We start from the raw sequence: 25407 nt of genomic DNA on the forward strand, positions 1-25407 counted from the left end.
CTTATCTACTTCCTTCCTTCCTTCCTTCCTTCCTTCCTTCCTGCCTTCCTTTTTCCTCTCTCCCTCCTGCTTATCTCTCCTTCCTTCCTTCCTTCCTTCCTCTTTCTCTCCCTGCCTTCTCTTTCCTCTCTCCCTCCTGCTTATCTACTTTTCCTTCCTTCCTTCCTCCCCCTTCCTTCCTCTTTCTCTCCCTGCCTTCTCTTTCCTCTCTCCCTCCTGCTTATCTACTTTTCCTTCCTTCCTCCTTCCTTCCTCCCTTCCTTCCTTCCTCTTTCTCTCCCTGCCTTCCTGCCTTTTCCTCTCTCCCTCCTGCTTATCTACTTTTCCTTCTTCCTTCTCCTGCTTATCTACTGCCTTCTTTCCTCTCCTTCCTTCCTTTTTCCTTCCTTCCTTCCTTCCTTCCTTCCTTCCTCTTTCTCTCCCTGCCTTCCTGCCTTCTCTTTCCTCTCTCTCTCCCGCTCATCTACTTTTCCTTCCTTCCCCCCCCGCTCTCTGCCCTTTCCAGCCCTCCAGAGACCGTGCCCGGCCTACCCGCCGCCGATTCCTCTTTCGCGGAGCTTTGACCGTCCCTCCGCCTCCTGCCGATTTCCTGCCCCCGTCCTCCCTTCCCCTCCTGCCTTCCTTCCAGATCCAACCCAACCGCCGGGACGCTTGCCGAGGCCTCTCGCCGAAAGTCAAGGGAGCGAGCTCCGCCAAGGGATCGCGGGGAGGTAGGTTTTCTGCACGGCCCGGGCTTCGGCCGGCACTTTCCGGAGGGGGGGAACGGCTGGCACCGCCGCGGGGCCGGGAGGAGCACCCCGCTTTTTTCCCGGCAGGATCTTCCATGCAGCGGGGTGGGGCGCGGTGCAGGCGGGCTTTCCTCCCCCCCCCAACCCCCCGCCCAACCAACAACCAACCAACCAACCGGGCAAGGGGAAAAACGCTGCGGACCCCCAGCAGCCCACCTTAAGGGAAACCCCCGCTCCGCCTCCACAGCAGGGGTGACCTTAGCCTGGACGCCCCCTCCCCTCCCCTCGCCCCCCCTCCCGCACCCCAAATCTTACAGCCCTGCAGCAACTCCGACCCCCCTTCCCTCCCTCTTTCCTTCTCCCTTCCTCAAATCAACTCCGCTCTCTCTTCCAGCTTGCAACTTGCAAGATTGCAGGCGCTCCTGCAAGCGGGGAGCCCCTTCCTCGAAAGGGGGGAGAGGAGGGAGGCGGTGGGAAGGAGGGAGGGATAGAGACGTGGGGGGGGAGGAGATGGAGGAGGGGACGTCTGCCTCTCCACCCCACCCATCCCCACAGCCTCCCACTCCGCTTCCCCTCCAAAGTGAGCCCAGCCAATGCTAGGCAACAGAAGTCTCTCTGTGTGTGTGTGTGTGTGCTTGTGGGTTGGGGAGGGGTCTTCTTCTCTTGCTCAACCGGCAGCCGCACAGACGGCGAGCTGCGGAGAGAGGCAGGAGCCAGCGGGGGCGGCCGAGGTGAAAGCCCAGCCCCCCCTCCTCTCCTCCTCCTCCTCCTCCCTTCCTTCCTTCCTCCCCATTCTCTCTCTCTCTCTCTCTTTTCTTCCCGGCTGGCTGCTTGCGGGCAAAGCGAGCCAGGGCGGCTTGGGTGGGGGGCTCGATCCACCACGACCTCCCCTCCCCCCGCCTGACTTCCCCGGGCTCTCTTCATCTCTCCCGGGGCTCCAGCGGTAACCGAGCCCTCGGGAAGCCCACCACCACCACCAGCCCACCCCTCCGGGCTGGGATCGGGGTCGGCCGGCTCGGATCCCCGGACCAAGAAGCCAACGGGGTCGCCTTCTCCCGCCGCCCCCCTCAGCCCGGTGAGTGGGGGAATGAGTGGGTGGGTTGGGGGTCTCGGGGAAGCGTGGGGGAGGGAGGTTGGAAGGCGCGCGGACGTGCCTCCCTATCTCTTTTGAGAAGTAGGGAGGGGGGGTGTCTTCAGACTTCCAGAGAGACCCTTCCTTTGCCTCTCCCACCCGCACGCCCCCCCACCCCAACCCCTCACCGTGACTTTAGCCCGGATTTATGAACTACTCCGGATTGAAACCCCTTTCACCTACTAAACCCCAGTCCGGCCACCTTCGGACGTGTCCGGAGGAGGAGAAACGCCGGGGAGTTTTGGGGGTACCGGTCGCAAGTTCTATTCTTCCCAGTCACTGGACTTGGACTGAGGGAGGTGAAGGGGGTGGTGGTCTTTTCGGAGCTCTCCAAGCTGGCTTGTTTGCTTGTGCAGACGTTTCGGGACCCAAACTGGGGAACAAGAGCAGCGCGCGTCTAATCCGCCGAAACGTCTGCAAGCAAACAAACGCAGGTCAGAGGGCGCCAGAGACCCCCCCCCAAATATTCCCATTCCTTCCTTCCTTCCTTCCTTCCTTCCTTCCTTCCTTCCTTCCTCCCTCTCTGTCTCTATTTCTATCTTTCTTGTGGGTTTGTTTGTTTGCTTGCAGATAGATAGATAGATAGATAGATAGATAGATAGATAGATAGATAGATAGATAGATAGATAGATAGATAGATAGATAGATGATGATCCGGGTTTGTTTGCTTGCAGATTTCTCTCTCTCTCTCTCTCTCTCTCTCTCTCTCTCTCTCTCTCTCTCTCTCTCGTTCTCTCTGTATGTCTCTCTTTCTCTCTCTCTCTCTCTTTCGTTCTCTCTGTCTGTCTCTCTTTCTCTCTCTCTCATTCTCTCTGTCTGTCTGTCTGTCTCTCTCTCTGTTTGTCCTGGGTTTGTTTGCTTGCAGGGAGGAAGGGGGAGAGAGGGAGGGAGATCTGGGGCTGGTCCTCCCCCTCTCCCCCCCCACTTCCTTCCTCGGATGCTGGTAGGCACGGAACTGGGACTGGCAAACCCACCCACCCCCATTTTGGAAACGGAGGCTGGCTGGCTGCCTTCCTGCCCCCTCCCTCACCTTAAGAGCGTCCCCCCTCCAGCTCGTCCTCCCTCCCTCCCTCCTCCCTCCTCCACTTCTTAAATTTCTATTTTTTTCTCCCTTCTTTTTTTCTTCTTCGTCGTCGCTTGCCGTCCTTCATCTTCTTCCTCCACTCCGGGCAGCGTCCAAAAAAGAAAGAAAGAAAGAAAAAAGGATGATGGAAACGGCCGGTGGGGTTTCCCAGGGTCTTTGGGTCTCTCTCCTGGCGCCTTTGCTGCTTTCCAGCTGGGCAGGTAAACAAAACAGAAAAACAAAAAAATAAAAAACCAAGTGGTCGTGGGGGGTTTTTTTTTGCGCTGTTTTTGCGGGAGTTTTGACATTTCGAGTGGTGTGATTTGTTGTTGTTGGGTTTTGTTTTGGTTTTTGGTTTTTTGGGCAGGCGAGCGCCACGTTTACAGTGTGTCCATGTTTGCATGTGTTTATTTATTTTATTTACTTATTTATTTATTTGCCCGGTCTCCTGCTTTCTTTTCCCTTCCTTCTCCCAGCCTTTAAAAAGAATCAAGTCCAAGACCTTTATTTACTTCTTTATTCATTCGTTCAACTCAAAAGACCTGTTAGGATAGATGGATGGATTAACTATGGAGCCTGATGTTGGACTATGGGACCTCCTGCCCTCTTCTCTTCCTCTCTGCCTTAAGAAAACAACAAGAGAAAGACCATTGTTTATTTGTTTATTTATTCAACCCGAAGACTGTTTGGATTGATTGATTGGTTGGTTGATTGATAGATTGATTTACTGTGGCTCGGTATTGGACTCCGGGACTTCCTGCCCTATTCTTTTCCTCTCGGCTTTAAGAGAAAAAAAAATTTGATCCGAAGACCTTTATTGATTTATTGATTTACTCAATCTGAAGACCTTTGTGATTGATTGATTCATTGATTGATTGATTGATTTATGGTGGTCTGATGTTGGACTCTGGGGCTCCTGCTGTATTCTCTTCCTCTCTGCCTTAAGAAAAAAAAATCAATCCAAACACATTTATTATTTATTGATTTATTGATTTACTCAATCTGAAGACCTTTGTGATTGATTGATTGATTGATTGATTTATGGTGGTCTGATGTTGGACTCTGGGGCTCCTGCTCTATTCTTTTCCCTTTCTGCCTTAAGAAAAAAAAATCAATCCAAACACATTTATTATTTATTGATTTACTCAACCTGAAGACCTTTGTGATTGATTAATTGATTGATTGATTTACAGTGGCTTGGCATTGGACTCTGGGACTCTTGCCCTCTTCTCTTCCTCTCTGTCTTAAGAAAAAATATCAATCCAAACACATTTATTATTTATTGATTTATTCAACCCGAAGACCTTTGTTATTGATTGATTGATTGATTAATATTGATTTATGGTGGCTTGGTGTTCGATTCTGAGGCTCCTGCCCTCTCGCCTTAAAAATAATCAACCAAAAGACCAAAAAACCCCATGAAAAATGTGTTGATCTCTCTCTCTATATATATAAAAGGCTACATTTTAGTTTCTGGCTTGGAAAGTTTCACTGGGCCTCGTGCCACTTTTCTTCCGGCTGGGGGACCAGGAAGTCAAAAAAAAAAAATTGGGGGCACGGAGGAGAGGGGACGTTCCCAGGGGTGGGAGAGGGTGCGACTGCTTTGGGTGTGCAAAATAAAAGGAGGGTCCTTTCAGAATTTTTTCTGAATGAAATGTATTGGGTCTGGGGGAGAGGCGTACGGGGAGGGGCTGAGGGGCTGGCCTTTGTGTGAGAAGGAGTGGGGGAGAAGAAGGTATAAAGGAGGGACGTCCAACTTTGCCCACTTTTAAGACCTGTGGACTTCAACTCCCAGCCAGTGAAAAAGCCAATGAATGAACAGGATAACAAAGTTGGAAGGGAACTTAGAGGTCCTCTATCCCAACCCCTCCTGCTCAAGGAGGAGGCTTGATACCAGGGGGTATTGGAAGAAGGTACAGAGATGGCTTTTGGAGATGGCAAACCATAGATTGAAACGGGAATCAGAAACATTCCTATTAGGTATGATTAAAGGGGAATTTGAGCACAGATAAAAGAGACATCTGAACGGCAGCAAGAATTACTTTTGCACAAAGTTGGAAGAGTGGTAAAATACCACCAGATGAAGCTTTAATTCAATATATATATATATATATATATATATATATATATATATATATATATATATATATATATATATATATATATATATATATTACGCGATATGGGAGAGGTGGTATGAATGGGTGGAGAATAAGGATAAAAATGATGTATAGTCACAAAAACGAGAAACATGTATATACAATGACACAAGTACTGTTAATGGAAATGAGAGTTTTGTATTTTTGGTTTTTAAAGCATAAAAATTTATTAAATTTTTTTTTTAAAAAGCCAATGAATTATTAGGATAACAAAGTTGGAAGGGACTTTACAGGTCCAGTAGTCCAACCCACCTGCTCAAGAAGGAGATTTTATACCAGGGGTGTCCAACCTTGGCCACTTTTAAGACCTGTGGACTTCAACACCCAGGATTCCCCAGCCAGCCCAGAATTCTGGGTAATGAAGGCCACGCATGCTGGGAATTCTGGGAATAAGGGTGTGGGTCTTAAAATCTTGGCCACAAGTCTTAAAAGTGGCCAAGGTTGGGACACCCCTGGTGTAAGGTTTCCTTCGTGTGCAAAGGTAGGAGGGGGTTGGCCTAGAGGACCTCTAAGGACCCTTCCAACTTTGTTATCTTGTTAACTCATTGACTTTTTAATTGGCTGGGGAGTTCTGGGAGTTGAAGTCCACAGGCCTTAAAGGTGCCACACATTAGACCCATCCTTGGTATAAACCTTGCTTTTAAAACAAAAAGCTTCTTCATCAAGGAACAGGTTTTATAAGCTTGATTATAAAACAAGGAAGATTTACCACTGGTCCTCAACGTACGACCAAAATGGAGGCCAGAATTTAAGTTGCTAAGGGAGAAATTTGTTCGGTGAGTTCCCCCCCCCTTTTACAACCTTTCTTGCCATGGTCATTAAGCGAATCACTGCAGTCGTTTAAATGAGTAACACGGTCATTAAGTGAATCTGGCTTCCCTGTCAGAAGGTCGCAAAAGGGGATTGCGTGACCCTGGGAACACTGCAAACTGTCACAAGGATGAGTCAGTCGTCAAGGATCCGAATATAAATCACGTGACTGTGGGGATGCTGAAACGGTCGTAAGTGTGAAAAATGGTCCTAAGTAAATTTTTTTCAGTGCCGTCGTAACTTCAAATGGCCATCAAACGGACTGTTGTCAGTTGAGGATTTCCTGTACAGGTATTCCTCGACTTTACAACCATTCACTTAGTTACACTGAAAAAGCATGACTGACGTCCATTTTTCACACTTGTGACCATTGCAGCTTCCTCTATTACAAAATAATAAGTGAAAGAAAGAAGAAAAGAAAGGAAGGGAGGAAAGATGGAAGGGAGGGAGGAAAGAAGAAAAAAGTGAGAAAGAAAGAAAGAAAGAAAGAAAGAAAGAAAGAAAGAAAGAAAGAAAGAAAGAAAGAAAGAAAGAAAGAAAGAAAAGAGGAAGAAAGAAAGAAAAGAGGAAGAAAAAGAAAGAGAAAGAAAAAAGGAAGGAAATAAAAGAAGGGAAGGAAGGAAAGGAAGAAAGAGAAAAAGAAAGGAAGGTAAGAAAGAAGGAAGGTAAGAAAGAAGGAAGGAAGGAAGGAACAAAAAAGAAAGAAAGAAAGAAAGAAGGAAGAGGAAAAAAAGAAAGAGAAAGAAAGAAGGAAAGGAAAGAAGGGCAGGAAGGAATGAAAGAAGGAAAGGAAGGAAGGAAGGAAGGCAGGCAGGCCTAGGAGAGATTTTTACTGTGGCTTTCCTACTGTGCTGGACGGAAGGGGTAGGTGGGCGTACAAGCCATGACTCACACATCACAAACCCTATTAGCACTGTAAAAATTAGGTGTGTGTGTGTGTGTGTGTGTTTAAAAAAAGCAAGGCACGTTTTCCTTGTGGGTTTGGGAAGATGTTGTTGACCAAAAGCTTTGTAAGGTTGAGGGCTGAACTTGGCTGGTTGCTTCTCCTCCAGAGTGATCTTCATAGGAGAAAGAAAAGGCTGGTTGTGTATTTTTCAAGGCCTGGTGGAAAAAAAAAATCCAGTGACTTGCAAGAGACGCAAAATCAACCACGTTTGACTGCCCCCTTTGTATTCTGCCCATCGTTCTTGAGAATGAATGCCTCCTGTGCCGACACCCCACCCACCCAATAGGAGAACTTGGGTTGAGGGGGTGAGGAAGGACTATTGACATGCTTATTGCCGTTGTGGGTCAGCTGTCATTGTTTAGCATCTGGCATGAAATGCACGGAGAGAACAGCTGAGGACCTGCAGTAGGATGATACAAGTACGATGGAGGTGGGATGACAGATGAACAGAGTTGGAAGCAGAGGTGGTGGCATTCAGCAGGTTCTGACCAGTTCTGGAGAACCGGTAGTGGAAACTTTGAGTAGTTTGGAGAACCGGCCAAATCCCACCTCTGACTGGAGATTTTACGGTATCCTTCCCTTGCAGTGCCCACCAAGCCACGCCTATAGAACCGGGAGTAAAAAAAAATTGAATCCCACCACTGGTTGGAAGGGACCTTGTAGGTCATCTAGTCCAATCCCCTGCCCAACACCATTTCTGACAATCCAATCTCTTCTTGAAAGCTTCCAGGGATGAAGCTCCCACAACTTCCGAAGGCAACTTCTGTTCCATGGGTTGATTGTTCTCACTGTCAGAAAGTTCCTACTTATTTCCAGGTTGAATCTCTCCTTGGTCAGTTTCCATCCATTGTTCCTTGTTTGGCCTTTGGGTCCTTTGGAAAATAGCTTGACCCCCTTCCTCCTCTCTGGGGCAGCCCCTCAAATATTGGAAGGTGCTCTCCTGTCTCCCCTTCTCTTCCCTAGACTAGCCAGGCCCAATTCCTGTAACTGTTCTTCATAGAAGATAGACAGACAGATAGATGATACATAGATACTGTAGATAGACAGACAGACAGACAGACAGACAGACAGACAGACACAGAATAACAGAGTTGGAAGTGACCTTGTAGGTCATCTAGTCTAACCCCATTGTTTAGCATCTGGCATTAAATGCATGGAGTAGAAGGGCTGAGGACGTGCAGTAGTAATGTGTATCATCATCGTATGATACATGTACGATGGAGGTGGGATTACAGATTAACAGAGTTGAAAGGGACCTTGTAGATCATCTAGTCCAACCCCCTGCCCAAGCAGGAGACCCTACACCATTTCTGACCAATGGCAGTCCAGTCTCTTCTTGAAAGTCTCAAGTGATGGTGCTCCCACAAATTCCAAGGGCAAGCTGTTCCATGGGTTGATTGTTCTCACTGTCAGAAAGTTTCTCCTTATTTCCAAGTTAAATCTCTCCTTGTTCAGTTTCCATCCATTGTTCCTTGTCTGGGCTTCGGGCGCTTTGGAGAATAGCTTGACCCCCTTCCTCCTCTCTCTGGCAGCCCCTCAAATATTGGAAGATTGCTATCCTGTCTCCCCTGGTCCTTCTTTTCACTAGACTAGCCAGGCCCAGTTCCTGCAACCATTCTTCATATATTTTAGCCTCCAGTCCCCTAATCATCCTGGTTGCTCTTCTCTGCCCTCTTTCCAGAGTCTCAGCATCTTTTTTTATAGTGTGGTGGCCAAAACTGGATGCAGGACTCTTCCCCTGATTGTGATTGTGGTGTTCCCCACGAGACACATATGTCCTCGACTTACGACCACAACGGAGCCCAAAATTTACGATGAAGTTAAATGACATAGTGGATTATTTTTCACACTCTAGGACCATTATACAGCATCCCCGCCAGGAATCATGTGATCAAAACCTGGATGCTTGGCCACTGACTCCCATGACGGTCTGTAGAGTTGTAATTGCAGGAATGTTCCAATCTCGGATGGCAAACCTCAGATAAAGAATGTTTCCAAGCAAATACAACTCAGGCAAACAAAGTCACTAATCTAAAGGAGGATTAGAATGAGGAAGTCAACATATGTTAGACTTTAACTAGAGATAATTAATTGTATGGATTACTGTGCTAAACAGTAACCAAAGTTAAGCAGTAACCAAAGTTAACCAGTGATGGAGGATAACTAAAAATGTGTATAAATGCAAGACTAGACTCCAATAAAGATCATCATGATTCAGTTGTTCATGATCAAACAACTCGACTGCCTCGTCATTACAACGGTCGCAGTGTCTGGGGGGAGGGGTGTCACATGATCCCCTTTTGTCACTTTGTCTTCTTCACTGACTTTGGAACAGGAAATCTAACGCAGGGGGTCTCCAACCTTGGCCGCTTTAAGACTGGTGGACTTCAACTCCCAGAATTCCTAGAATTCTGGGAGTTGAAGTCCTAGAATTCTGGGAGTTGAAGTCCACCAGTCTTAAAAGTTGCTAGGATTGGATATCCCTGATCTAGAGACTACAAAGCCCTTCGTTGCGTGGTGTTGTTGTTGTATACAGATGGTTTAAGAAACCGAGGGGGTTATGAGCTGAATGGCTTCCTGACTTAAGCCATTTCTGTTCTGGGTTTTTGCCTTAGAGTCACATGACCGCTTCCCCAAATAAACTCAGGTGCATGGCTATGTTTTGAGAATGGAGTCTGTAGTGATTCTCAGTCATCCAGGTCACGGTTATCCCAAAGGTGCTTTTTCAGGAGGCCACTGGACTTTCTGGCACTGTTCAAGGCAGCTGTAGGGTAGAAAGGTTGCCTTTCCTCCCACTCATTCTTTGCTCTAGTTGTGTTGTGTTTGTTGTTCCTTCTTTATCAATCCTGTGACCTGTTCCAACACCTGTTCCATCTATAAAAAAAAGAGGTTGAGACTCTAGAAAGAGTGCAGAGAAGAGCAACCAGGATGATTAGGGGACTGGAGGCTAAAACATACAACAAATGGTTGCAGGAACTGGGCCTGGCTAGTCTAGGGAAGAGAAGGACCAGGGGAGACAGGAGAGCAGCCTTCCAATATTTGAAGGACTGCCACAGAGAGGAGGAAGGGGTCAAGCTATTTTCCCAAGTGAAAGAAAGATAGAAAAGAAAGAAAGAAAGAAAGAAAGAAAGAAAGAAAGAAAGAAAGAAAGAAAGAAAGAAAGAAAGAAAGAAAGAAAGAAAGAAAGAAAGAAAGAAAGAAAGAAAGAAAGAAAGAAAGAAAGAAAGAAAGAAAGAAAGACATCTGAGCAAACCATGGATGGAAAAGAAGGAAAGGAAAAGAAGGATGGGGTGACATGATACCAACATTCCAATATCTGAGGGACTGCCCCAAAGAAGAAATGTAAAAAAGAGGTTGAGACTCTTGAAAAAGTATAGAGAAGAGCAATAAAGATGATTAGGGGACTGGAGACTAAAATATACAACGAACGGTTGCAGGAACTGGGCTTGGCTAGTCTAGGGAAGAGAAGGACCAGGGGAGACATGGTAGCGGTCTTCCAATATTTGAGCAACCGTCATAAGTGTGAGTCAGTGGCCAAGCACCTAGATTTTGATCACATGACCCTAGGGGGGAATGCTGTATAATGGTCCTGGAGTGTGAAAAACAATCCTTATTTTTGCTGATGTCGTTTAACTTCGACATAAATCTTGGGCTCTGTTGTGGTCGTAAGTCGAGGGCCTATATGAACCGGTGTCTCCTGGAGAACACCACAATCACATTCAGGGGAAGGTTCCACACCTAGAGTACTGCATCCAGTTTTGGTCACTACACTATACAAAAGAGGTTGAGGCTCTAGAAAGAGGGCAGAGAAGAGCAACCAGGATGATGAGGGGACTGGAGGCTAAAACATACAATGAACGGTTGCAGGAACTGGGCCTGGCTAGTCTAGGGAAGAGAAGGACCAGGGGAGACAGGAGAGCAGTCTGCCAATATTTGAGGAGGGGGTCAAGCTATTTTCCAGGGCAGAGAAAAATAATGGATGGAAACTGATCACGGAGAGATTCAACTTAGAAATAAGGAGAAACTTTCTGACAGTGAGAACATTCATCCCATGGAACAGAAGTTGCCTTCTGAAGTTGTGGGAGCGTCATCACTTGAGACCTTCAAGAAGAGACTGGACTGCCATCTGTCAGAAATGATGTAGGGTCTCCTGCTTGGGGGGAGGGTTGGACTAGATGACCTACAAGGTCCCTTCCAACTCTGATTATCTGTTAAATACTTCTGTTGGTAGATTTCAGCTCTTGGCGTTTGCGTTCTGGTCCCTCTCTCTCTCTCTTTCGAAACCTCAGTTGTGAAATTAATCCGTCTCCTCCTTTCGTTGAGAAGTTGGAGCTGTGCATTCTGCAGGATGTTTCTCTCTGTTGTGTCCCTTCCTTTCCGTGTTGAACCCGGGCGCAGGCTGTAGGGGACGAGAGTCTGTCTTGTTTGCCTCTCAGACGGAAGCGGCAAATGGGTTTTGTAGTCTGCGATGTTGTTCTGGAAATCCGTTCACGCTCCTGCCTCATTCACCCCAAAGGGCATCGCTAAATCCTCACAGCTGATGAAAAACTTCCATAAAGTCTTTTATTGCTCTGTGGCTCGGTGGAGATTCTCAGTCATCCGGATCGTGGTTGTCCCCAAAGGTGCTTTTTTCAAGAGACCAGCTGGACTAGTATAAACAAAGGCATCGAATCAAAATCAGGTGAAGTATTAGTCCCGCTTTATAAAGCCTTAGTGAGGCCACACCTGGAATCCTGCATCCAGTTTTGATCACCTCATTACAAAAAAAAGGATGTTGAGGTTTTGGAAAAAGTGCAGAGGAGAGCAACTAAGACGATTAAAAGGCCTCCTGGAGGCTAAAACGTACGGAGAAAAAGTTGCAGGATTTAGGTGAAGAAAAGAAGGACTTGGGGGGGACATGATGGTTGCATCCCAGTATTTGAGGAGCTGCCCCAAAGAAGAGGGGGTCCGTTTATTTCCCAAAGCAGCTGAAGGCAAGAAAAGAAAACAATGGATGGAAACTAATCAGGGAAAGAAGCAACTTAGAACTAAGGAGACGTTTCCTGACAGGGAGAACAATTAGCCAGTGGAACTGCTTGCCTCCAGAAGTTGGGGGTGATTCCATCACTGGAGGATTTCAAGAAGAGACTGGACACTTGTCTGAAATGGTATAGATACTCCTGCTTGAGCAGGGGGTTGGACTAGAAGACCTCCAAGGTCCCTTCCAGTTTATTCTATTCTATTCTATTTGATTTGATTCTATTCTATTTTCCTATTCTATTTTATATTCCTATTCTATTCTATTCTATCCTATCTATTCTATATTCTATCCTATTCCTATATTTCTATTCTATTCTATTCTATTCTATTCTATTCTATATTCCTATCCTATATTCCTATTCCTATTCTATTCTATCCTATTCTATTCTATTCTATTCTATTCTATTCTATTCTATATTCCTATTCTATTTTATATTCCTATTCTATTCTATCCTATTCTATATTCCTATTCTATTCTATTCTATCCTATTCTATATTCCTATTCTATCCTACCCTATCCTATCCTATTCTATATTCCTATCCTATCCTATATTCCTATTCTATTCTATCCTATCCTATATTCCTATTCTATTCTATTCCATTCCATTCCATACTATATTATTTTATTCCATTCCATTCCATTCCATATTTTCTATTCTATTCTATCCCATTCCATTCTACTATATATTCCTATTCCTATTCTGTATTAATAGTTGCCTCCTGAATGTCTGGCTGCCTTTTGAAAAAGCACCTTTGGGTCTTGAGAATTGGGCAAGTGCAGGTGTAAATTGACCTCACCCCTTTCCTAAGAGGTCTGTAGGGGGGGCGTGCATAAGTGCACCAACGTGCCTCCCGTCCCTGTCCGGTTGTTTCTTTTGTTTCTTTTATTTATTTATTTTTGTTTTATTTTTCTTTTATGTATCCATTTCATGTATTCATAACTACGTTCTGCCCCTATACTTATATCTGTTATCTTATGATCGCTTGACGAATAAATAAAAATAAAAATAAAATTAGATCTGGGGCTTTGGATAAAATCCACGCCGTGGCTGCTTTTCAGACATTTGGCAAAAAAAGAGAAGCCCAAAGAAGAAGTCTTAAAGTTGGATCCTTCCATGTTTTCCCCCTCTGCCTCCTCCCCCAAATTGTGTTGGGCAAGAACGAGAAAGAAATAATGCATTATTTTTTTTGCAGCCAGTTCAAGGCAGGGAACTTTCCTCTCTAAGAGCCCTTCCTTTCCCAGCCTGAGATAAATTGCTTATTGCTGCTTTAGCCGTCTATTGCGATGACAGATTAATGGGAAAAGTGAAACGCAGCTGGCTGCTGTGTTCCTTTCGAGGTTGCTCCAAGCAGTGGAATGAAGCTGTCTGAAGCTGACTTCCTGGAGCCAAATGCAGGAAGTCCTCAAACGTACGACGACCGCCATTCATCCTCTTTTAACGACCCCATCATCCCTTGCGGGGTGGAGTCTGGGCCACTGAATGGAGCTGGCTTTACTGGCTGAATGCCTTTCCTTTCGCCAGGGCGGAGTTTTGTTCAGCCAGATATATTCTCACTGTGTCCGGAAAGAGAGAGAAATATCTGGCTCTATCTAGGATCAAAAACTCAACAGCCTCCTGATGGTGAGGCTGGCTGAACAAAACTCATAATCCGCAAGGGATGATGGGGTCGTTCAAAGAGGATGAATGGCGGTCGTCGTAAGTTGAGGGCTTCCTAACTGAACACCCGCGGCGATTCGCTTCACAACGGCGGCCAAGAAAGGTCGTAAAGTGGAGGAAAACTCCCTTTAGCAACCGTCCCGCTTTAGCAGTGGAAATGTGGGGGGACTCAAGGGTGGCCCTAAGTCGAGGACTCACCTGAAAGGGACCAAGGTAAACAAGTGCCAGAAACGCAGTCCGGTGGACCTGAGCTGACCTGGGAGGGATGCAGCTGTTTGAGATGCACGTCGGATCACCTGATTGCACAAGGTTGCGGTGCCAGTCACAGTGTGTGCGAGCGTGATGGCCAGCAGGCCTCAGAAGAGGGCGGTGGGGGGGGCTCTGAAAAGCTTTGTGTATTTGTGACGTTCTGTGTTGTTCTCCCTGGAGCAAGTGTGCGAGGGAAACGGCATTGCAGCAGCTGTGGGCTGCAGAGAGAGAGAGAGAGAGAGAACAAGAGAGCACGAGAAAGAAAGAGAGTGGGAGACAGAGAAAGAGAGACAGAGAGAAAAAGAGAGAGAGAACAAAGAGGGAGAGAAAAAGAAAGAGAGAGAAGAGAGAGACAGAGAGAGAGAGAGAGACGGAGAGAAAGATAAAAAGACAGAGAAAGAAGAGGAAAGAAAGAGGGAGAGGGAGGGAGAGAAAGGAGGGGGAAAGAAAGAAAGGGAGAGAAAGAAGGAGAGGGAAAGAGACAGAGAAAGAAACAAGGAAAGAGAAGACAGAAAGAGAGATAGAGAAAGAAAGAGTAAGAGAGACAGGGAGAGAAAGAGAGGAGAGAAAAAGAAAGGGAGAGAAACAAGAGAGGACATAGAGAGAGAGAAAGAGACAGAGAAAGACAGAGAAAGTGAGAAAGAAAGGCAGAGGGAGAGAAAGGAGGAAAAGAAAGAAAGGGAGAGAAAGAAGGAGAGGGAAAGAGACAGAGAAAAGAAACAAGGAAAGAGAAGACAGAAAGAGAGAGAAAAAGAGAAACAGGGAGAGAAAGAGAGAGAGAGAAAAGCGGGAGAGAAAAAGACAGAGAGAGAGAGAAAGGAGAGAGAAAGTGTGATACCAGCCATGAATTTATAGCTAAGGATGTTGAGCTCTGCGAACACACACACACACACACACACACACACACACACACACACACACACACACACACACACACACACACACACACACACACACACCCTTCCGGTGCCTGCCTGCCTGCCTGCCTTCCTACTAGGAAGGGCTCTCAAGGGAATGTCTGCAGCCTGGCCTTTTCTGTAGGCGAAACACATCCCCTGCCTGCGTTCGTGCGGTTCTCTTCGTTCCTTCCTCCTCGCCTCTCCTTTTCTGCAAGGCTGATTCACTCACACACCACCTGCATGTGACTCTGCGCTGGGTGTGAGGACGGGCTGCTCCCTTGCGCAAGATTGAAGGGGAGGTTTGATGGAACCAGCCAGGCTCTGTGGCCAGGCCTGCTCCTCTGGTGTTGTGTTGATTGAGCAGGGGGTTGAGTTGTGCAAACGGGACTTGGCTTGTAGCCCTTCCTTCCTTCCTTCCTTCCTTCCTTCCTTCCTTCCTTCCTTCCTTCCTTCCTTCCTTCCTTCCTCAACATGAAATTTCCTTCCCTCCCTCCACATTTACCTTTTTTCCTCCACGTTAATCAATTTTCTTTCTTTCTTTCTTTCTTTCTTTCTTTCTTTCTTTCTTTCTTTCTTTCTTTCTTTCTTTCTTTCTTTCTTTCTCTTTCTTTCTTTCTTTCTTTGTTTCCTTCTTTCTTTCCTTCCTTTCCTCTTTCTTAACCTTCTTTCCTTTCAGTGTTAATTCTACCTACCTACCTTCCTTCCTTCCTTCCTTCCTTCCTTCCTTCCTTCCTTCCTTCCTTCCTTCCTTCCTTCCTCAACATGAAATTTCCTTCCCTCCCCTCCACATTTACCTTTTTTCCTCCACGTTAATCAATTTTCTTTCTTTCTTTCTTTCTTTCTTTCTTTCTTTCTTTCTTTCTTTCTTTCTTTCTTTCTTTCTTTCTTTCTTTCTTTCTTTCTTTCTTTCCTTCTTTCCTTCCTTCCCCTCCAAATTAACCTTCTTTCCTCAGTGTTAATCTACCTACTTTCCTTCCTTCCTTCCTTCCTTCCTTCCTTCCTTCCTTCCTTCCTTCCTTCCTTCCTTCCTTCCTTCCTTCCTTCCTTCCTTCCTTCTTCAACATGAAATTTCCTTCCCTTCCCTCCAAATTAACCTTCCTTCCTCCACATTAATCAACTTTCTTTTTCCTTCCTTCCTTCCTTCCTTCCTTCCTTCCTTCCTTCCTTCCTTCCTTCCTTCCTTCCTTCCTTCCTTCCTTCCTTCCTTCCTTCCTTTGTTCTTTCCCTGCCTTGCTGCCTCCCACTCCTTCCTTCCCCTCCTCCCTCCTTCCCTTCATAACTGAGCTTGGTTGTTTTTCTTGCAAGCGTTTCATGACCCAACTAGGTAACATCATCAGGGCTAGAAGGGAGGGAGGGGTTTGCTCTCTGTTTATATACAGTACTACTGATTTGCCCTGTCAGTGTTGTTGAGACTGTTCGTGGTGGGTTCTTCGACTAGGCCGTGGTTTACTGTTAGCTTGTTTGTCTGAATTGGTAGCTCTTTGGTTGTCGCACCAACCGGTTGCTCTGGCTGGGGAATTCTGGGAGTTGAAGTCCCCAGCCAACACAGTCTTAAAGTTGCACGTTTGAGGAAACACTGCCCTAGATTCTCACCAACTGTTTCAGACCTGGGATGGGAGAATGTACTAAACCAGTGGTCGCCAACCAGTGGGCTGGGGAGCACTGGTGGTCCGCGAGAAAATTTTGGCGATCTGCAGAGAAATGTTCCCCCCAAAAGCAATTAATCCAGGCTGCGCAGGAACACAAGGCTGCGCTGCCCACATGGCCCGTGGGAACACAAGGCTTGTGTCGCTTGCATTGCGCACAACACGAGGTAGTGAGGGGAGGGGGGAAAGGGCGGAAGGGGGGAACTTGCCCCACTCACCCCACATGCCTCACCTGGCCACCGGGCTGCTTCTTTCCGCTTCTGCTTTTGGCTGCACGCAAGGAAAGCAGCCAAAGTCTTTCTTTCTCTCCCCCAAACTCCACCAGAAATGGGTCTTTGGGACCCTGCAAGGCCTCCTGCTCCAAGAGGCTGAACTGGCAAAGACTCATTTCTGGCGGAGTTTGGGGAGAGAAAAAAGACTTCTGCTGCTTCTGCTGCTTTCCTTGCATGAAGCCAAAAGTCTCTCTCTTCTCTCTGACTCTCTGTCTGTCTGTCTGTCTGTCTCTCTCTCTCTCTCTTTGTCTCTCTCTCTCTCTCTGTGTTCTGTCTCTCTCTCTCTCTCTCTCTCTCTCTCTCTCTCTCTCTCTCTCTCTCTCTCTCTCTCTCTCTCTCTCTCTTTGTCTTTCTCTCTCTCTCTCTCTGTTGGAAAATGAAGTGGGGGATTTTCCTGCAGACTTTTTTTAGGGATTTTCCCAGGGTCTATGCTCCAAGAGGGACTTAGAATTATGAATTTTGTGGTCCCTAAGGCCCAAAAGGTTGGCAACCCCTGTACTAAACTGTCTCCTTTGTGGGTCTAAACCAGAGACGGGGATCTAGGGCCCCTTGAAGATCTGTGGACTTCCGTTTTCTAGAATTCACAGCATGTGTGGACTTCATTTCTCAGAATTCTGAGCTGATTGGGGAATTCTGGGAGCTGAAGTCCACAAGTCTTAAACTTGCCAAGTTTGGAGACCCTTGGTCTAGAGGCATGTCCATGGCTAGGATGGAGACCAATCTATCTTCTATTTTGAGTGATTTGGATGGACTAAGCAACGGATGTGTTGGAGGTGGATGGCCGGTCCAGACATCCTTTGGTCCCTTCCCTTTTCTCTTCTCCTCTTCCTTTCTCAAATGCAAAGCTGGAACGTCAACGTCTGCCAAATAACAAAACACCATGAGTCACTTAGCAGGCAAAACCACGCAACACACACAGAGAGTTTTCTGCCGAATGGACAGGAAAAGGACATTTGAATCTGAAACAAGTGTCCTGAAATGCCCCATGGGCAGGTGGCTTTGCACAGGCTCGTGCAGAAGTAAACAATATACAATCAATCAATCGGAATGCAGCTGGAAGGGACCTTAAAGGTCATCTAGTCCAGCCCCCTGCTAAAGAAGGAGATCCTATACCATTTCAGACAAGTGACTGTCCAATTCCTTCTTAAAAACCTCCACAACTTGGAGCACCCACAACTTTCTGGTGGCGAGCTGTTCCACCGGTTAATTGTCCTCCCTGTCAGGAAGTTTCTCTTTCATTCCAGGTTGCTTCTCTCCTTGATCAGAATCAGAATAGAGCTGGGAGGAACCTTGGAGGTCTTCTAGTCCAGCCCCCTGCTCAAGCAGCAGACCCTATACCAGAGGACCCCAAACTTGGCAACTTTAAGACTTGTGGACTTTCAATTCCCAGAATTATAGAATTCTGGGAGTTGAAGTCCACAAATCTTAAAGTTGCCAAGTATGGAGACCTCTGCCCTATACCATTTCAGGCCAACGGCTGTCTAATCTCTTCTTAAAGGCCTCTGGTGATGGAGCGCCCACAACTTCTGGTGGCAAGCAGTTCCACTGGTTAATTGTCCTCACTGTTAGGAAGTTTCTCCTGAATTCCAAGTTGCTTCTCTCCTTGATTAGTTTCCAACCATTATTTCTTGTCCTGCCCTCAGGTGCATTGGAGAATAATTTGACCCCTTCTTCTTTGGGGCAGCCTCTCAAATAATGGAATGATACTCCAAAAGCATTATTAATTATAAGTATTATAAGTATTATGGGGTCTACTCCAGAAGGGAGCTGACATAAGATTTGCAAAGTTCATTTCTTGAATGTGTTCTGGGCACAGAGGGATGGCTGGAGTGCCTTGGCTCTCTTGTGATATAAAATTGTGTGTGTGTGTGTGTGTGTGTGTTGAGGAATAAACATAAAAGATACAACCCTAAACCCTGTTCATTGGGAAGAAAGCCGGTTTGGTTTAAGGGTTAAGGCCATGGTCCCCAACATTTCTGGCGTTGACGGACCAGGGGGATGGTGAGAAGAAGGTTCCAGGCGAGCCAAAAATGGAGTTGTGCACGTGTGTGCGAGTGTCTACCATTCGTGGAAATGGAGCTGCATGCGTGCCCGCTCGCCTGCTGTTGGTGTGGCCCTGTTGCAAAACGGGCTGTAGCCCAGATAGTGGGACATAGCCCACAGGTTGGGGACTCCTGGGTTAAGGCGTCAGGTTAGAAACCTGGAGACTGGGAGTTCTAGTCTGGCCTTAGGCATGAAATCCAGCTAGGTGAGTTTAGGCCAATCACCAGGAGACTGGGAGTTCTAGTCCAGCCTTAGGCATGAAAGCCAGCTGGGTGAGTTTAGGCCAATCAACAGAAGACTGGGAGTTCTAGTCCGGCCTTAGGCATGAAAGCCAGCTGGGTGAGTTTGGGCCAATCACCAGGAGACTGGGAGTTCTAGTCCGGCCTTAGGCATGAAAGCCAGCTGGGTGAGTTTGGGCCAATCACCAGGAGACTGGGAGTTCTAGTCCAGCCTTAGGCATGAAAGCCAGCTGGGTGAGTTTAGGCCAATCAACAGAAGACTGGGAGTTCTAGTCTGGCCTTAGGCATGAAAGCCAGCTGGGTGAGTTTGGGCCAATCACCAGGAGACTGGGAGTTCTAGTCCGGCCTTAGGCATGAAAGCCAGCTGGATGAGTCTAGGCCAATCACCAGGAGACTGGGAGTTCTAGTCCGGCCTTAGGCATGAAATGCAGCTGGGTGAGTTTAGGCCAATCACCAGGAGACTGGGAGTTCTAGTCCGGCCTTAGGCATGAAATGCAGCTGGGTGAGTTTGGGCCAATCACCAGGAGACTGGGAGTTCTAGTCCGGCCTTAGGCATGAAAGCCAGCTGGATGAGTCTAGGCCAATCACCAGGAGACCGGGAGTTCTAGTCCGCCTTAGGCATGAAAGCCAGCTGGGTGAGTTTGGGCCAATCACCAGGAGACTGGGAGTTCTAGTCTGGCCTTAGGCGCCAGCTGGGTGAGTTTGGGCCAATCACCAGGAGACTGGGAGTTCTAGTCCGGCCTTAGGCATGAAAGCCAGCTGGATGAGTCTAGGCCAATCACCAGGAGACTGGGAGTTCTAGTCCGGCCTTAGGCATGAAATGCAGCTGGGTGAGTTTAGGCCAATCACCAGGAGACTGGGAGTTCTAGTCCGGCCTTAGGCATGAAATGCAGCTGGGTGAGTTTGGGCCAATCACCAGGAGACTGGGAGTTCTAGTCCGGCCTTAGGCATGAAAGCCAGCTGGATGAGTCTAGGCCAATCACCAGGAGACTGGGAGTTCTAGTCCGCCTTAGGCATGAAAGCCAGCTGGGTGAGTCTAGGCCAATCACCAGGAGACTTGGAGTTCTAGTCCGGCCTTAGGCATTGAAAGGCAGCTGGGTGAGTCTAGGCCAATCACCAGGAGACTGGGAGTTCTAGTCCGGCCTTAGGCATGAAAGGCAGCTGGGTGACTTTAGGCCAATCACCAGGAGACTGGGAGTTCTAGTCCGGCCTTAGGCATGAAAGCCAACTGGGTGACTTTAGGCCAATCACCAGGAGACTGGGAATTTAGTCCGCCTTAGGCATGAAAGCCAGCTGGGTGAGTCTAGGCCAATCACCAGGAGACTTGGAGTTCTAGTCCGGCCTTAGGCATTGAAAGGCAGCTGGGTGAGTCTAGGCCAATCACCAGGAGACTGGGAGTTCTAGTCCGGCCTTAGGCATGAAAGCCAGCTGGATGAGTTTAGGCCAATCACCAGGAGACTGGGAATTCTAGTCCGGCCTTAGGCATGAAAGGCAGCTGGGTGAGTCTAGGCCAATCACCAGGAGACTTGGAGTTCTAGTCCGGCCTTAGGCATTGAAAGGCAGCTGGGTGAGTTTAGACCAACCACCAGGAGACTGGGAGTTCTAGTCCGGCCTTAGGCATGAAAGCCAGCTGGGTGAGTTTAGGCCAATCACCAGGAGACTGGGAGTTCTAGTCCGGCCTTAGGCATGAAAGCCAGCTGGGTGAGTTTAGGCCAATCACCAGGAGACTGGGAGTTCTAGTCCGGCCTTAGGCATGAATGTTGACCTAGTGGGACAGCCAATGTGGTCTTTTGGAATGCAGACCTTGTGGAGAACAAATATGATCTTCTGGAAGATTGAGCTTGTGAAAGAATCAGTGTCATCTTCGGGAAGATTGACCTCATGGGAAGACGAAATTGGTCTTCTGGAAGGTTGACATTATGGAAGCACAAATATCTTCTGGAATGCTGACCTCGTGTAAGGGCAAACGTGGTTCTCTAGAATATTGATCTTGTGGGAAAAGAAACGGTTTTCTGAAATATTGATTTTCTGAAAGAACCAATGTGATCTTCTGGAATATTGATCTTGTGGGAGAACAAACATGGTTTTCTGGAATATAAACCTTCTTGAAAGAACCAACAAGGTCTTCTGGAATATTGACCTTGAGGAAGGACAAACATGATCTTCTGGAATATTGAGTATCTTGTCAAGGCCACTATTTTTCTTGGCCAACAGAAAGCAGAATCCTGCCTATCAAGTTGTTTTCTCCAGGGGATCAGTGGGGATCAGTGGATCCGCCAAACCCACGGATATCTTCCTTTCTTCACCTATGTTCTTCTCCTTCATCCCACAGTGAACACAAGACTCCGGCACAGCGCAACCATCATACATGCCATTTCCCAAGTGCCTGAATTTTGATTACTTGACCTTGGAGATTCTGCAATGGTCGTTAAGTGTGAAAAATAGCCATAAGTCATTTTTTGTAAATGGTTGTAAGTCGAAGACGATCTGCGCTCCCTTTCCCAAATAAGCAGTTTTATTCCAAGCCACAGGCTTGTTGCAAACTTCAGCTCATTCATCAGACATCAGGCCTGGCTACAGATCCTAATCTAGCATTTAAATTCTTTTTTTTTTTATCAATTTTTTAATTTTATTTAAAACAAACAAGACAAACAATCCATCTTCCATTTAAACAGTGTGTCATCTGGGAACAAATATCTTGTGCAACAACAATCAAAGTTTCCAACCATAATCATTTACATCAGTATTAATTCTCTACTCTAACTTATTACTAATATACATAATATATCTAATTGTCATAATAATCCTCATCTTGATTTATTAACTTCTATTAACATATTGTCTATTTCACTGGTCTTCTTTTGTTTCTAACTTTCATATTTCTTCTCTAACCATCGATAAAATGATTCCCATATCATATTATATTCAGTTTGTTCCTTCTCTTTAATTGCAAGTGGTAACCTATTTATTTCTGCACATTCTCACATTTAAATTCTGAAGAGAAGGGAGGAAGAGGGAGGGGAACAGATGATGGGTTATGCAGATGTGTGTCATGCCCCTGACAGAGTCTGAATCTGAGGGTGAAGACGAACAGCTGACAGGGAGTAGAGGTGTGGCTCCGTTGGCTGTGGAGGAAACTGGGGAAGGGCAAAGTCTGGCTGGGCAGAGCAGGGGAGAGGTAGAACAAGGGAGAGGGGAATTCAGAAGAAGACCCAGGCCCATCCCCTCTTCATCCTAGGGCACACAGGGAGGAACAGAGTAGGGAGCAATGTGGGTTGCATGGCTTACGGGGAAGGAAAGGGCCCTGATTTCCTTCATGAGCCACAGCTGGGAAGAGAGTTTAAAAAAGATGCATGCTAAGTGCGGCAGCTGCTGGGAACAAACGTGAGTTTGTCTTGTGCTGACTTTGGTTATTTGCGTTCCTGGCATCCTCCTAACCGTGCTGAGTTATTGCCGTGCCTTTCACGTCTGGAATTCTTGCTCCTGCCCTGCCGGATTAATGACCTCACTTTACCTTGATTGGACTTATAGTTACAGTTTGTGTTGACCACGTTTTGGACTTGATTCTCTGCAGCCAAAGGCGGTTCCTGGGAGAGTTTTTCTCCAGCCAGAAGGTAACCAAGACATTGGGTGCAAAGTTGGAGCTAATAAAGGGACTCCTGTTGATTATCTGACTGTGTTGCCTTTGTGCCACGCCCCTTTGGGTCATCACAATGTGGCTTATGGGTAAGACCGATCACAAGTCCCTTATCAATTAGCATCTGTGTTTTTTTCTTTCTTTCTGGGGAGGCAGACGTAAGGCAAAACATTTGCGGTAGAAAGATTGAGCAAGGTGTGGACCATGTCCAACTTCTCGTTTCTGCTTCCTTCCTCTCCTTCTTCTGGCTGTCTATTCGAGTTCCTCTCCTCCTTCACAACAACCACTTTGCATAGATTTCCCACAAATGCAACTCGCCCAGCCTTGTCACTGCGGCTTATTAATTTTGTGCAAGCGAATTCAATGCACATCTGGTTTACCAAGGCGGGTGGGGGGTAGTAGAGGATGGCTGGTGAAGCTCTCGCCCTTGTTGTGCACAAGCGAGACCGAGGTCAGTGGAGGATCTTACTCAGCCTTCCCCCACCCACCTCCCAACAATCTGGGTTCTCATTTTACCCACCTTGGAAGGAGGGAAGGCTGAGTCGACCCTGAGCCTGGTGAGATTCAAGATCCAGATGGATCATGACTCAAGATCCAGATGGATCTTGACAGACTAGAACACTGGGCCATAGGCTCTAGAAAGAGTGCAGAGAAGAGCAACCAGGAGGATTAGGGGACTGGAGGCTAAAACATATGAAGAACGGTTAGAGGAACTGGGCCTGGCTAGTCTAGGGAAGAGAAGGACCAGGGGAGACATGATAGCATCTTCCAATATTTGAGGGGCTGCCACAGAGAGGAGGAAGGGGTCAAGATATTTTCTAAACCACCTGAAGGCCAGACAAGGAATCATGGATGGAAACTGAACAAGGAGAGATTCAACCTGAAATAAGGAGGAATTTTCAGACAGTGAGAACAATCAACTAATGGAACAGAAGTAGCCTTCGGAAGTTGTGGGAGCTTCATCACTTGAGACTTTCAAGAATACACTGGATTCCCATCTGTCAGAAATGGTGTAGGGTCTCCTGCTTGGGCAGTGGGTTGGACTAGATCAGGGGTCGCCAACCTTTTGGACCTCAGGGACCACCAAACTCATAATTTTAGATCCCAGGGACCACTAACCGGTTCTGTGGGCATGGCCTAATTTGTGGGTGTGGCTTGGTGGTCATGTGACTGGCTGGGCATGGCTTGTATGTAAATATTATAAATATTTATATAAATATTGATTTTTTTTTATAAAAAAAGAGCAACTTTTACCCAAAATCAGGCAAAGCAGGCAGGCAGATTGAGTTGCTCACAGAATCACAGATTCATTCAGAGATCTATCTATCTGCCATTGGCTAGCTCAGTCTGTCACATAAAATTTGCTTGCAAGCAAACTCACAAAATTAACACACAACACACCATGCATGTAAATATTGGATTTTTTTTTATAAAAAAAGAGCAACTTTTTCCCCAAAATCAGGCAAAGCAGGCAGATTGAGTTGCTCACGGAATCATTCAGTGATCTATCTATCTATCTGCCATCGGCTAGCTCAGTCTCTCAAATTTGCTTGCCGTGAGTCTGCACTGAATTTGCTTGCAAGCAAACCTTCCGTCCTAAGAGAGGTTCGGCTGTGCTGAGCGGAAGATCTAAAGACTAGCTAGAAAGCTAGAAATCCAACCATTTCCTGCTTCCTAGCTAATCTAAATCTCCTGGCACAGCAGAACAGATGATGGTCGGAAAAAAAGAAAAATAGCAACTTAGCAGGCAAGTTTGTCGGGTAAGGAGTGAGTGGGCGGCGAGGGTCCCCGCGGGCCATGTGGGCGTCGCAGCCTTGTGTTTCTGTGCAACCTGGATTAATTGCTTTGTGAGGGTGCTCTGGGGGTGAGATTGCTCTGCGGCCCACCAAAATTTTCTCATGGACCACCAGTGAGCCACGACCGCTGGACTAGATGACCTACAAGGTCCCTTCCAACTCTGATTATCTGTTACCTGTAATGAAACATCTGCAAGATTCGAACTGCCAAATTGCAGGCAGCAGAAGTAGCCTGCAGTACTGCCCTCTAACTACTGCACCACCGTGGTGCTGGACTAGAGTAGGAAGGTCTTCTAGTCCAACCTTCTGGTCAAGCAGGAGACTCCATATACTCCATACCATTCCGGGCAGGTGGCTGTCCAATGTCTTCTTAAAAACCTCCAGTGTTGAAGCATTTATAACTGCTGGAGGCAACTCTGATTTATTGTCCTCGCTGTCAGGAAATGTCTCCTTAGTTCTAGCTTGGTACCCCGAAGGATATAGGTGAAAAGTTCAAAAGAAGCTTGAGTAACGAATGAGTAATCATGATCCGGTACGTTTTCTTGGCAATGACACAAAAGTGGTTGCCATTTCCATTTTTTCCTAAGGTGATTATTATCATTTTTGTTGTTTAGCCAGCAGTCCTGGGATTTCCTGAAAAATCTTCCTTTCCAGGACCCATTTAGCTGACTCGAGATCACTTATTCAAGACCACTCAAAATTAGTAGATCACCGCCTGCTGGGAACTGAACTCTTTCTGAAATATGGGTGGCTGTTTGGACACCAAAATGAATAGCTAAAAGTCTATTCTCAGCTCTTCTGAAACCCTCAGCCATCTTCTTCCACCCACCAGCCCAACCCTCCATGATCTCACTCTGAGTAATCTAAAATTTCCCCGTAATCAACGTGCTAGTCCTTTCTTGCAGATATCTGTAGCCCTAAGGAAGTACTCTTGGACTTCCTGGTTTATGGCCTGAGGTTCCCGTCCTCTACTGGTCTGCGAGAATGACCTTGGGGGACGAAGGGAAGAATCACAGAATAACAAGATTAACAAGAGATGGAAGGGATTTTGGAGGTTTTCTAGTCCAGAACCTGGTCAAGCAACAAACCCTATAGTGATGGCGGAACCTAT

The 25407-nt window shown here is 46.8% G+C and overlaps 1 protein-coding gene across 1 annotated transcript in view; it reads left to right on the forward strand.

Annotated features, from left to right (window-relative positions):
- The first annotated feature begins 615 nt into the window (after positions 1 to 615).
- The window catches only part of LOC113427340 (tyrosine-protein phosphatase non-receptor type substrate 1), a 178891-nt gene continuing 154099 nt past the window's right edge, over positions 616 to 25407 (forward strand). The window contains exons 1-2 of the mRNA XM_087962356.1: positions 616 to 710; positions 3034 to 3144. Coding sequence (XP_087818482.1) covers positions 3066 to 3144 — 79 coding nt within the window. The 5' untranslated portion in view covers positions 616 to 710; positions 3034 to 3065. The remainder of the gene's footprint in view (positions 711 to 3033; positions 3145 to 25407) is intronic.

Source organism: Notechis scutatus, chromosome 3, assembly GCF_049901735.1.
Source record: "Notechis scutatus isolate UNSWTSFEM ecotype Mainland chromosome 3, rNotScu1.2, whole genome shotgun sequence".
Classification (NCBI taxonomy): Eukaryota; Metazoa; Chordata; class Lepidosauria; order Squamata; family Elapidae; genus Notechis; species Notechis scutatus.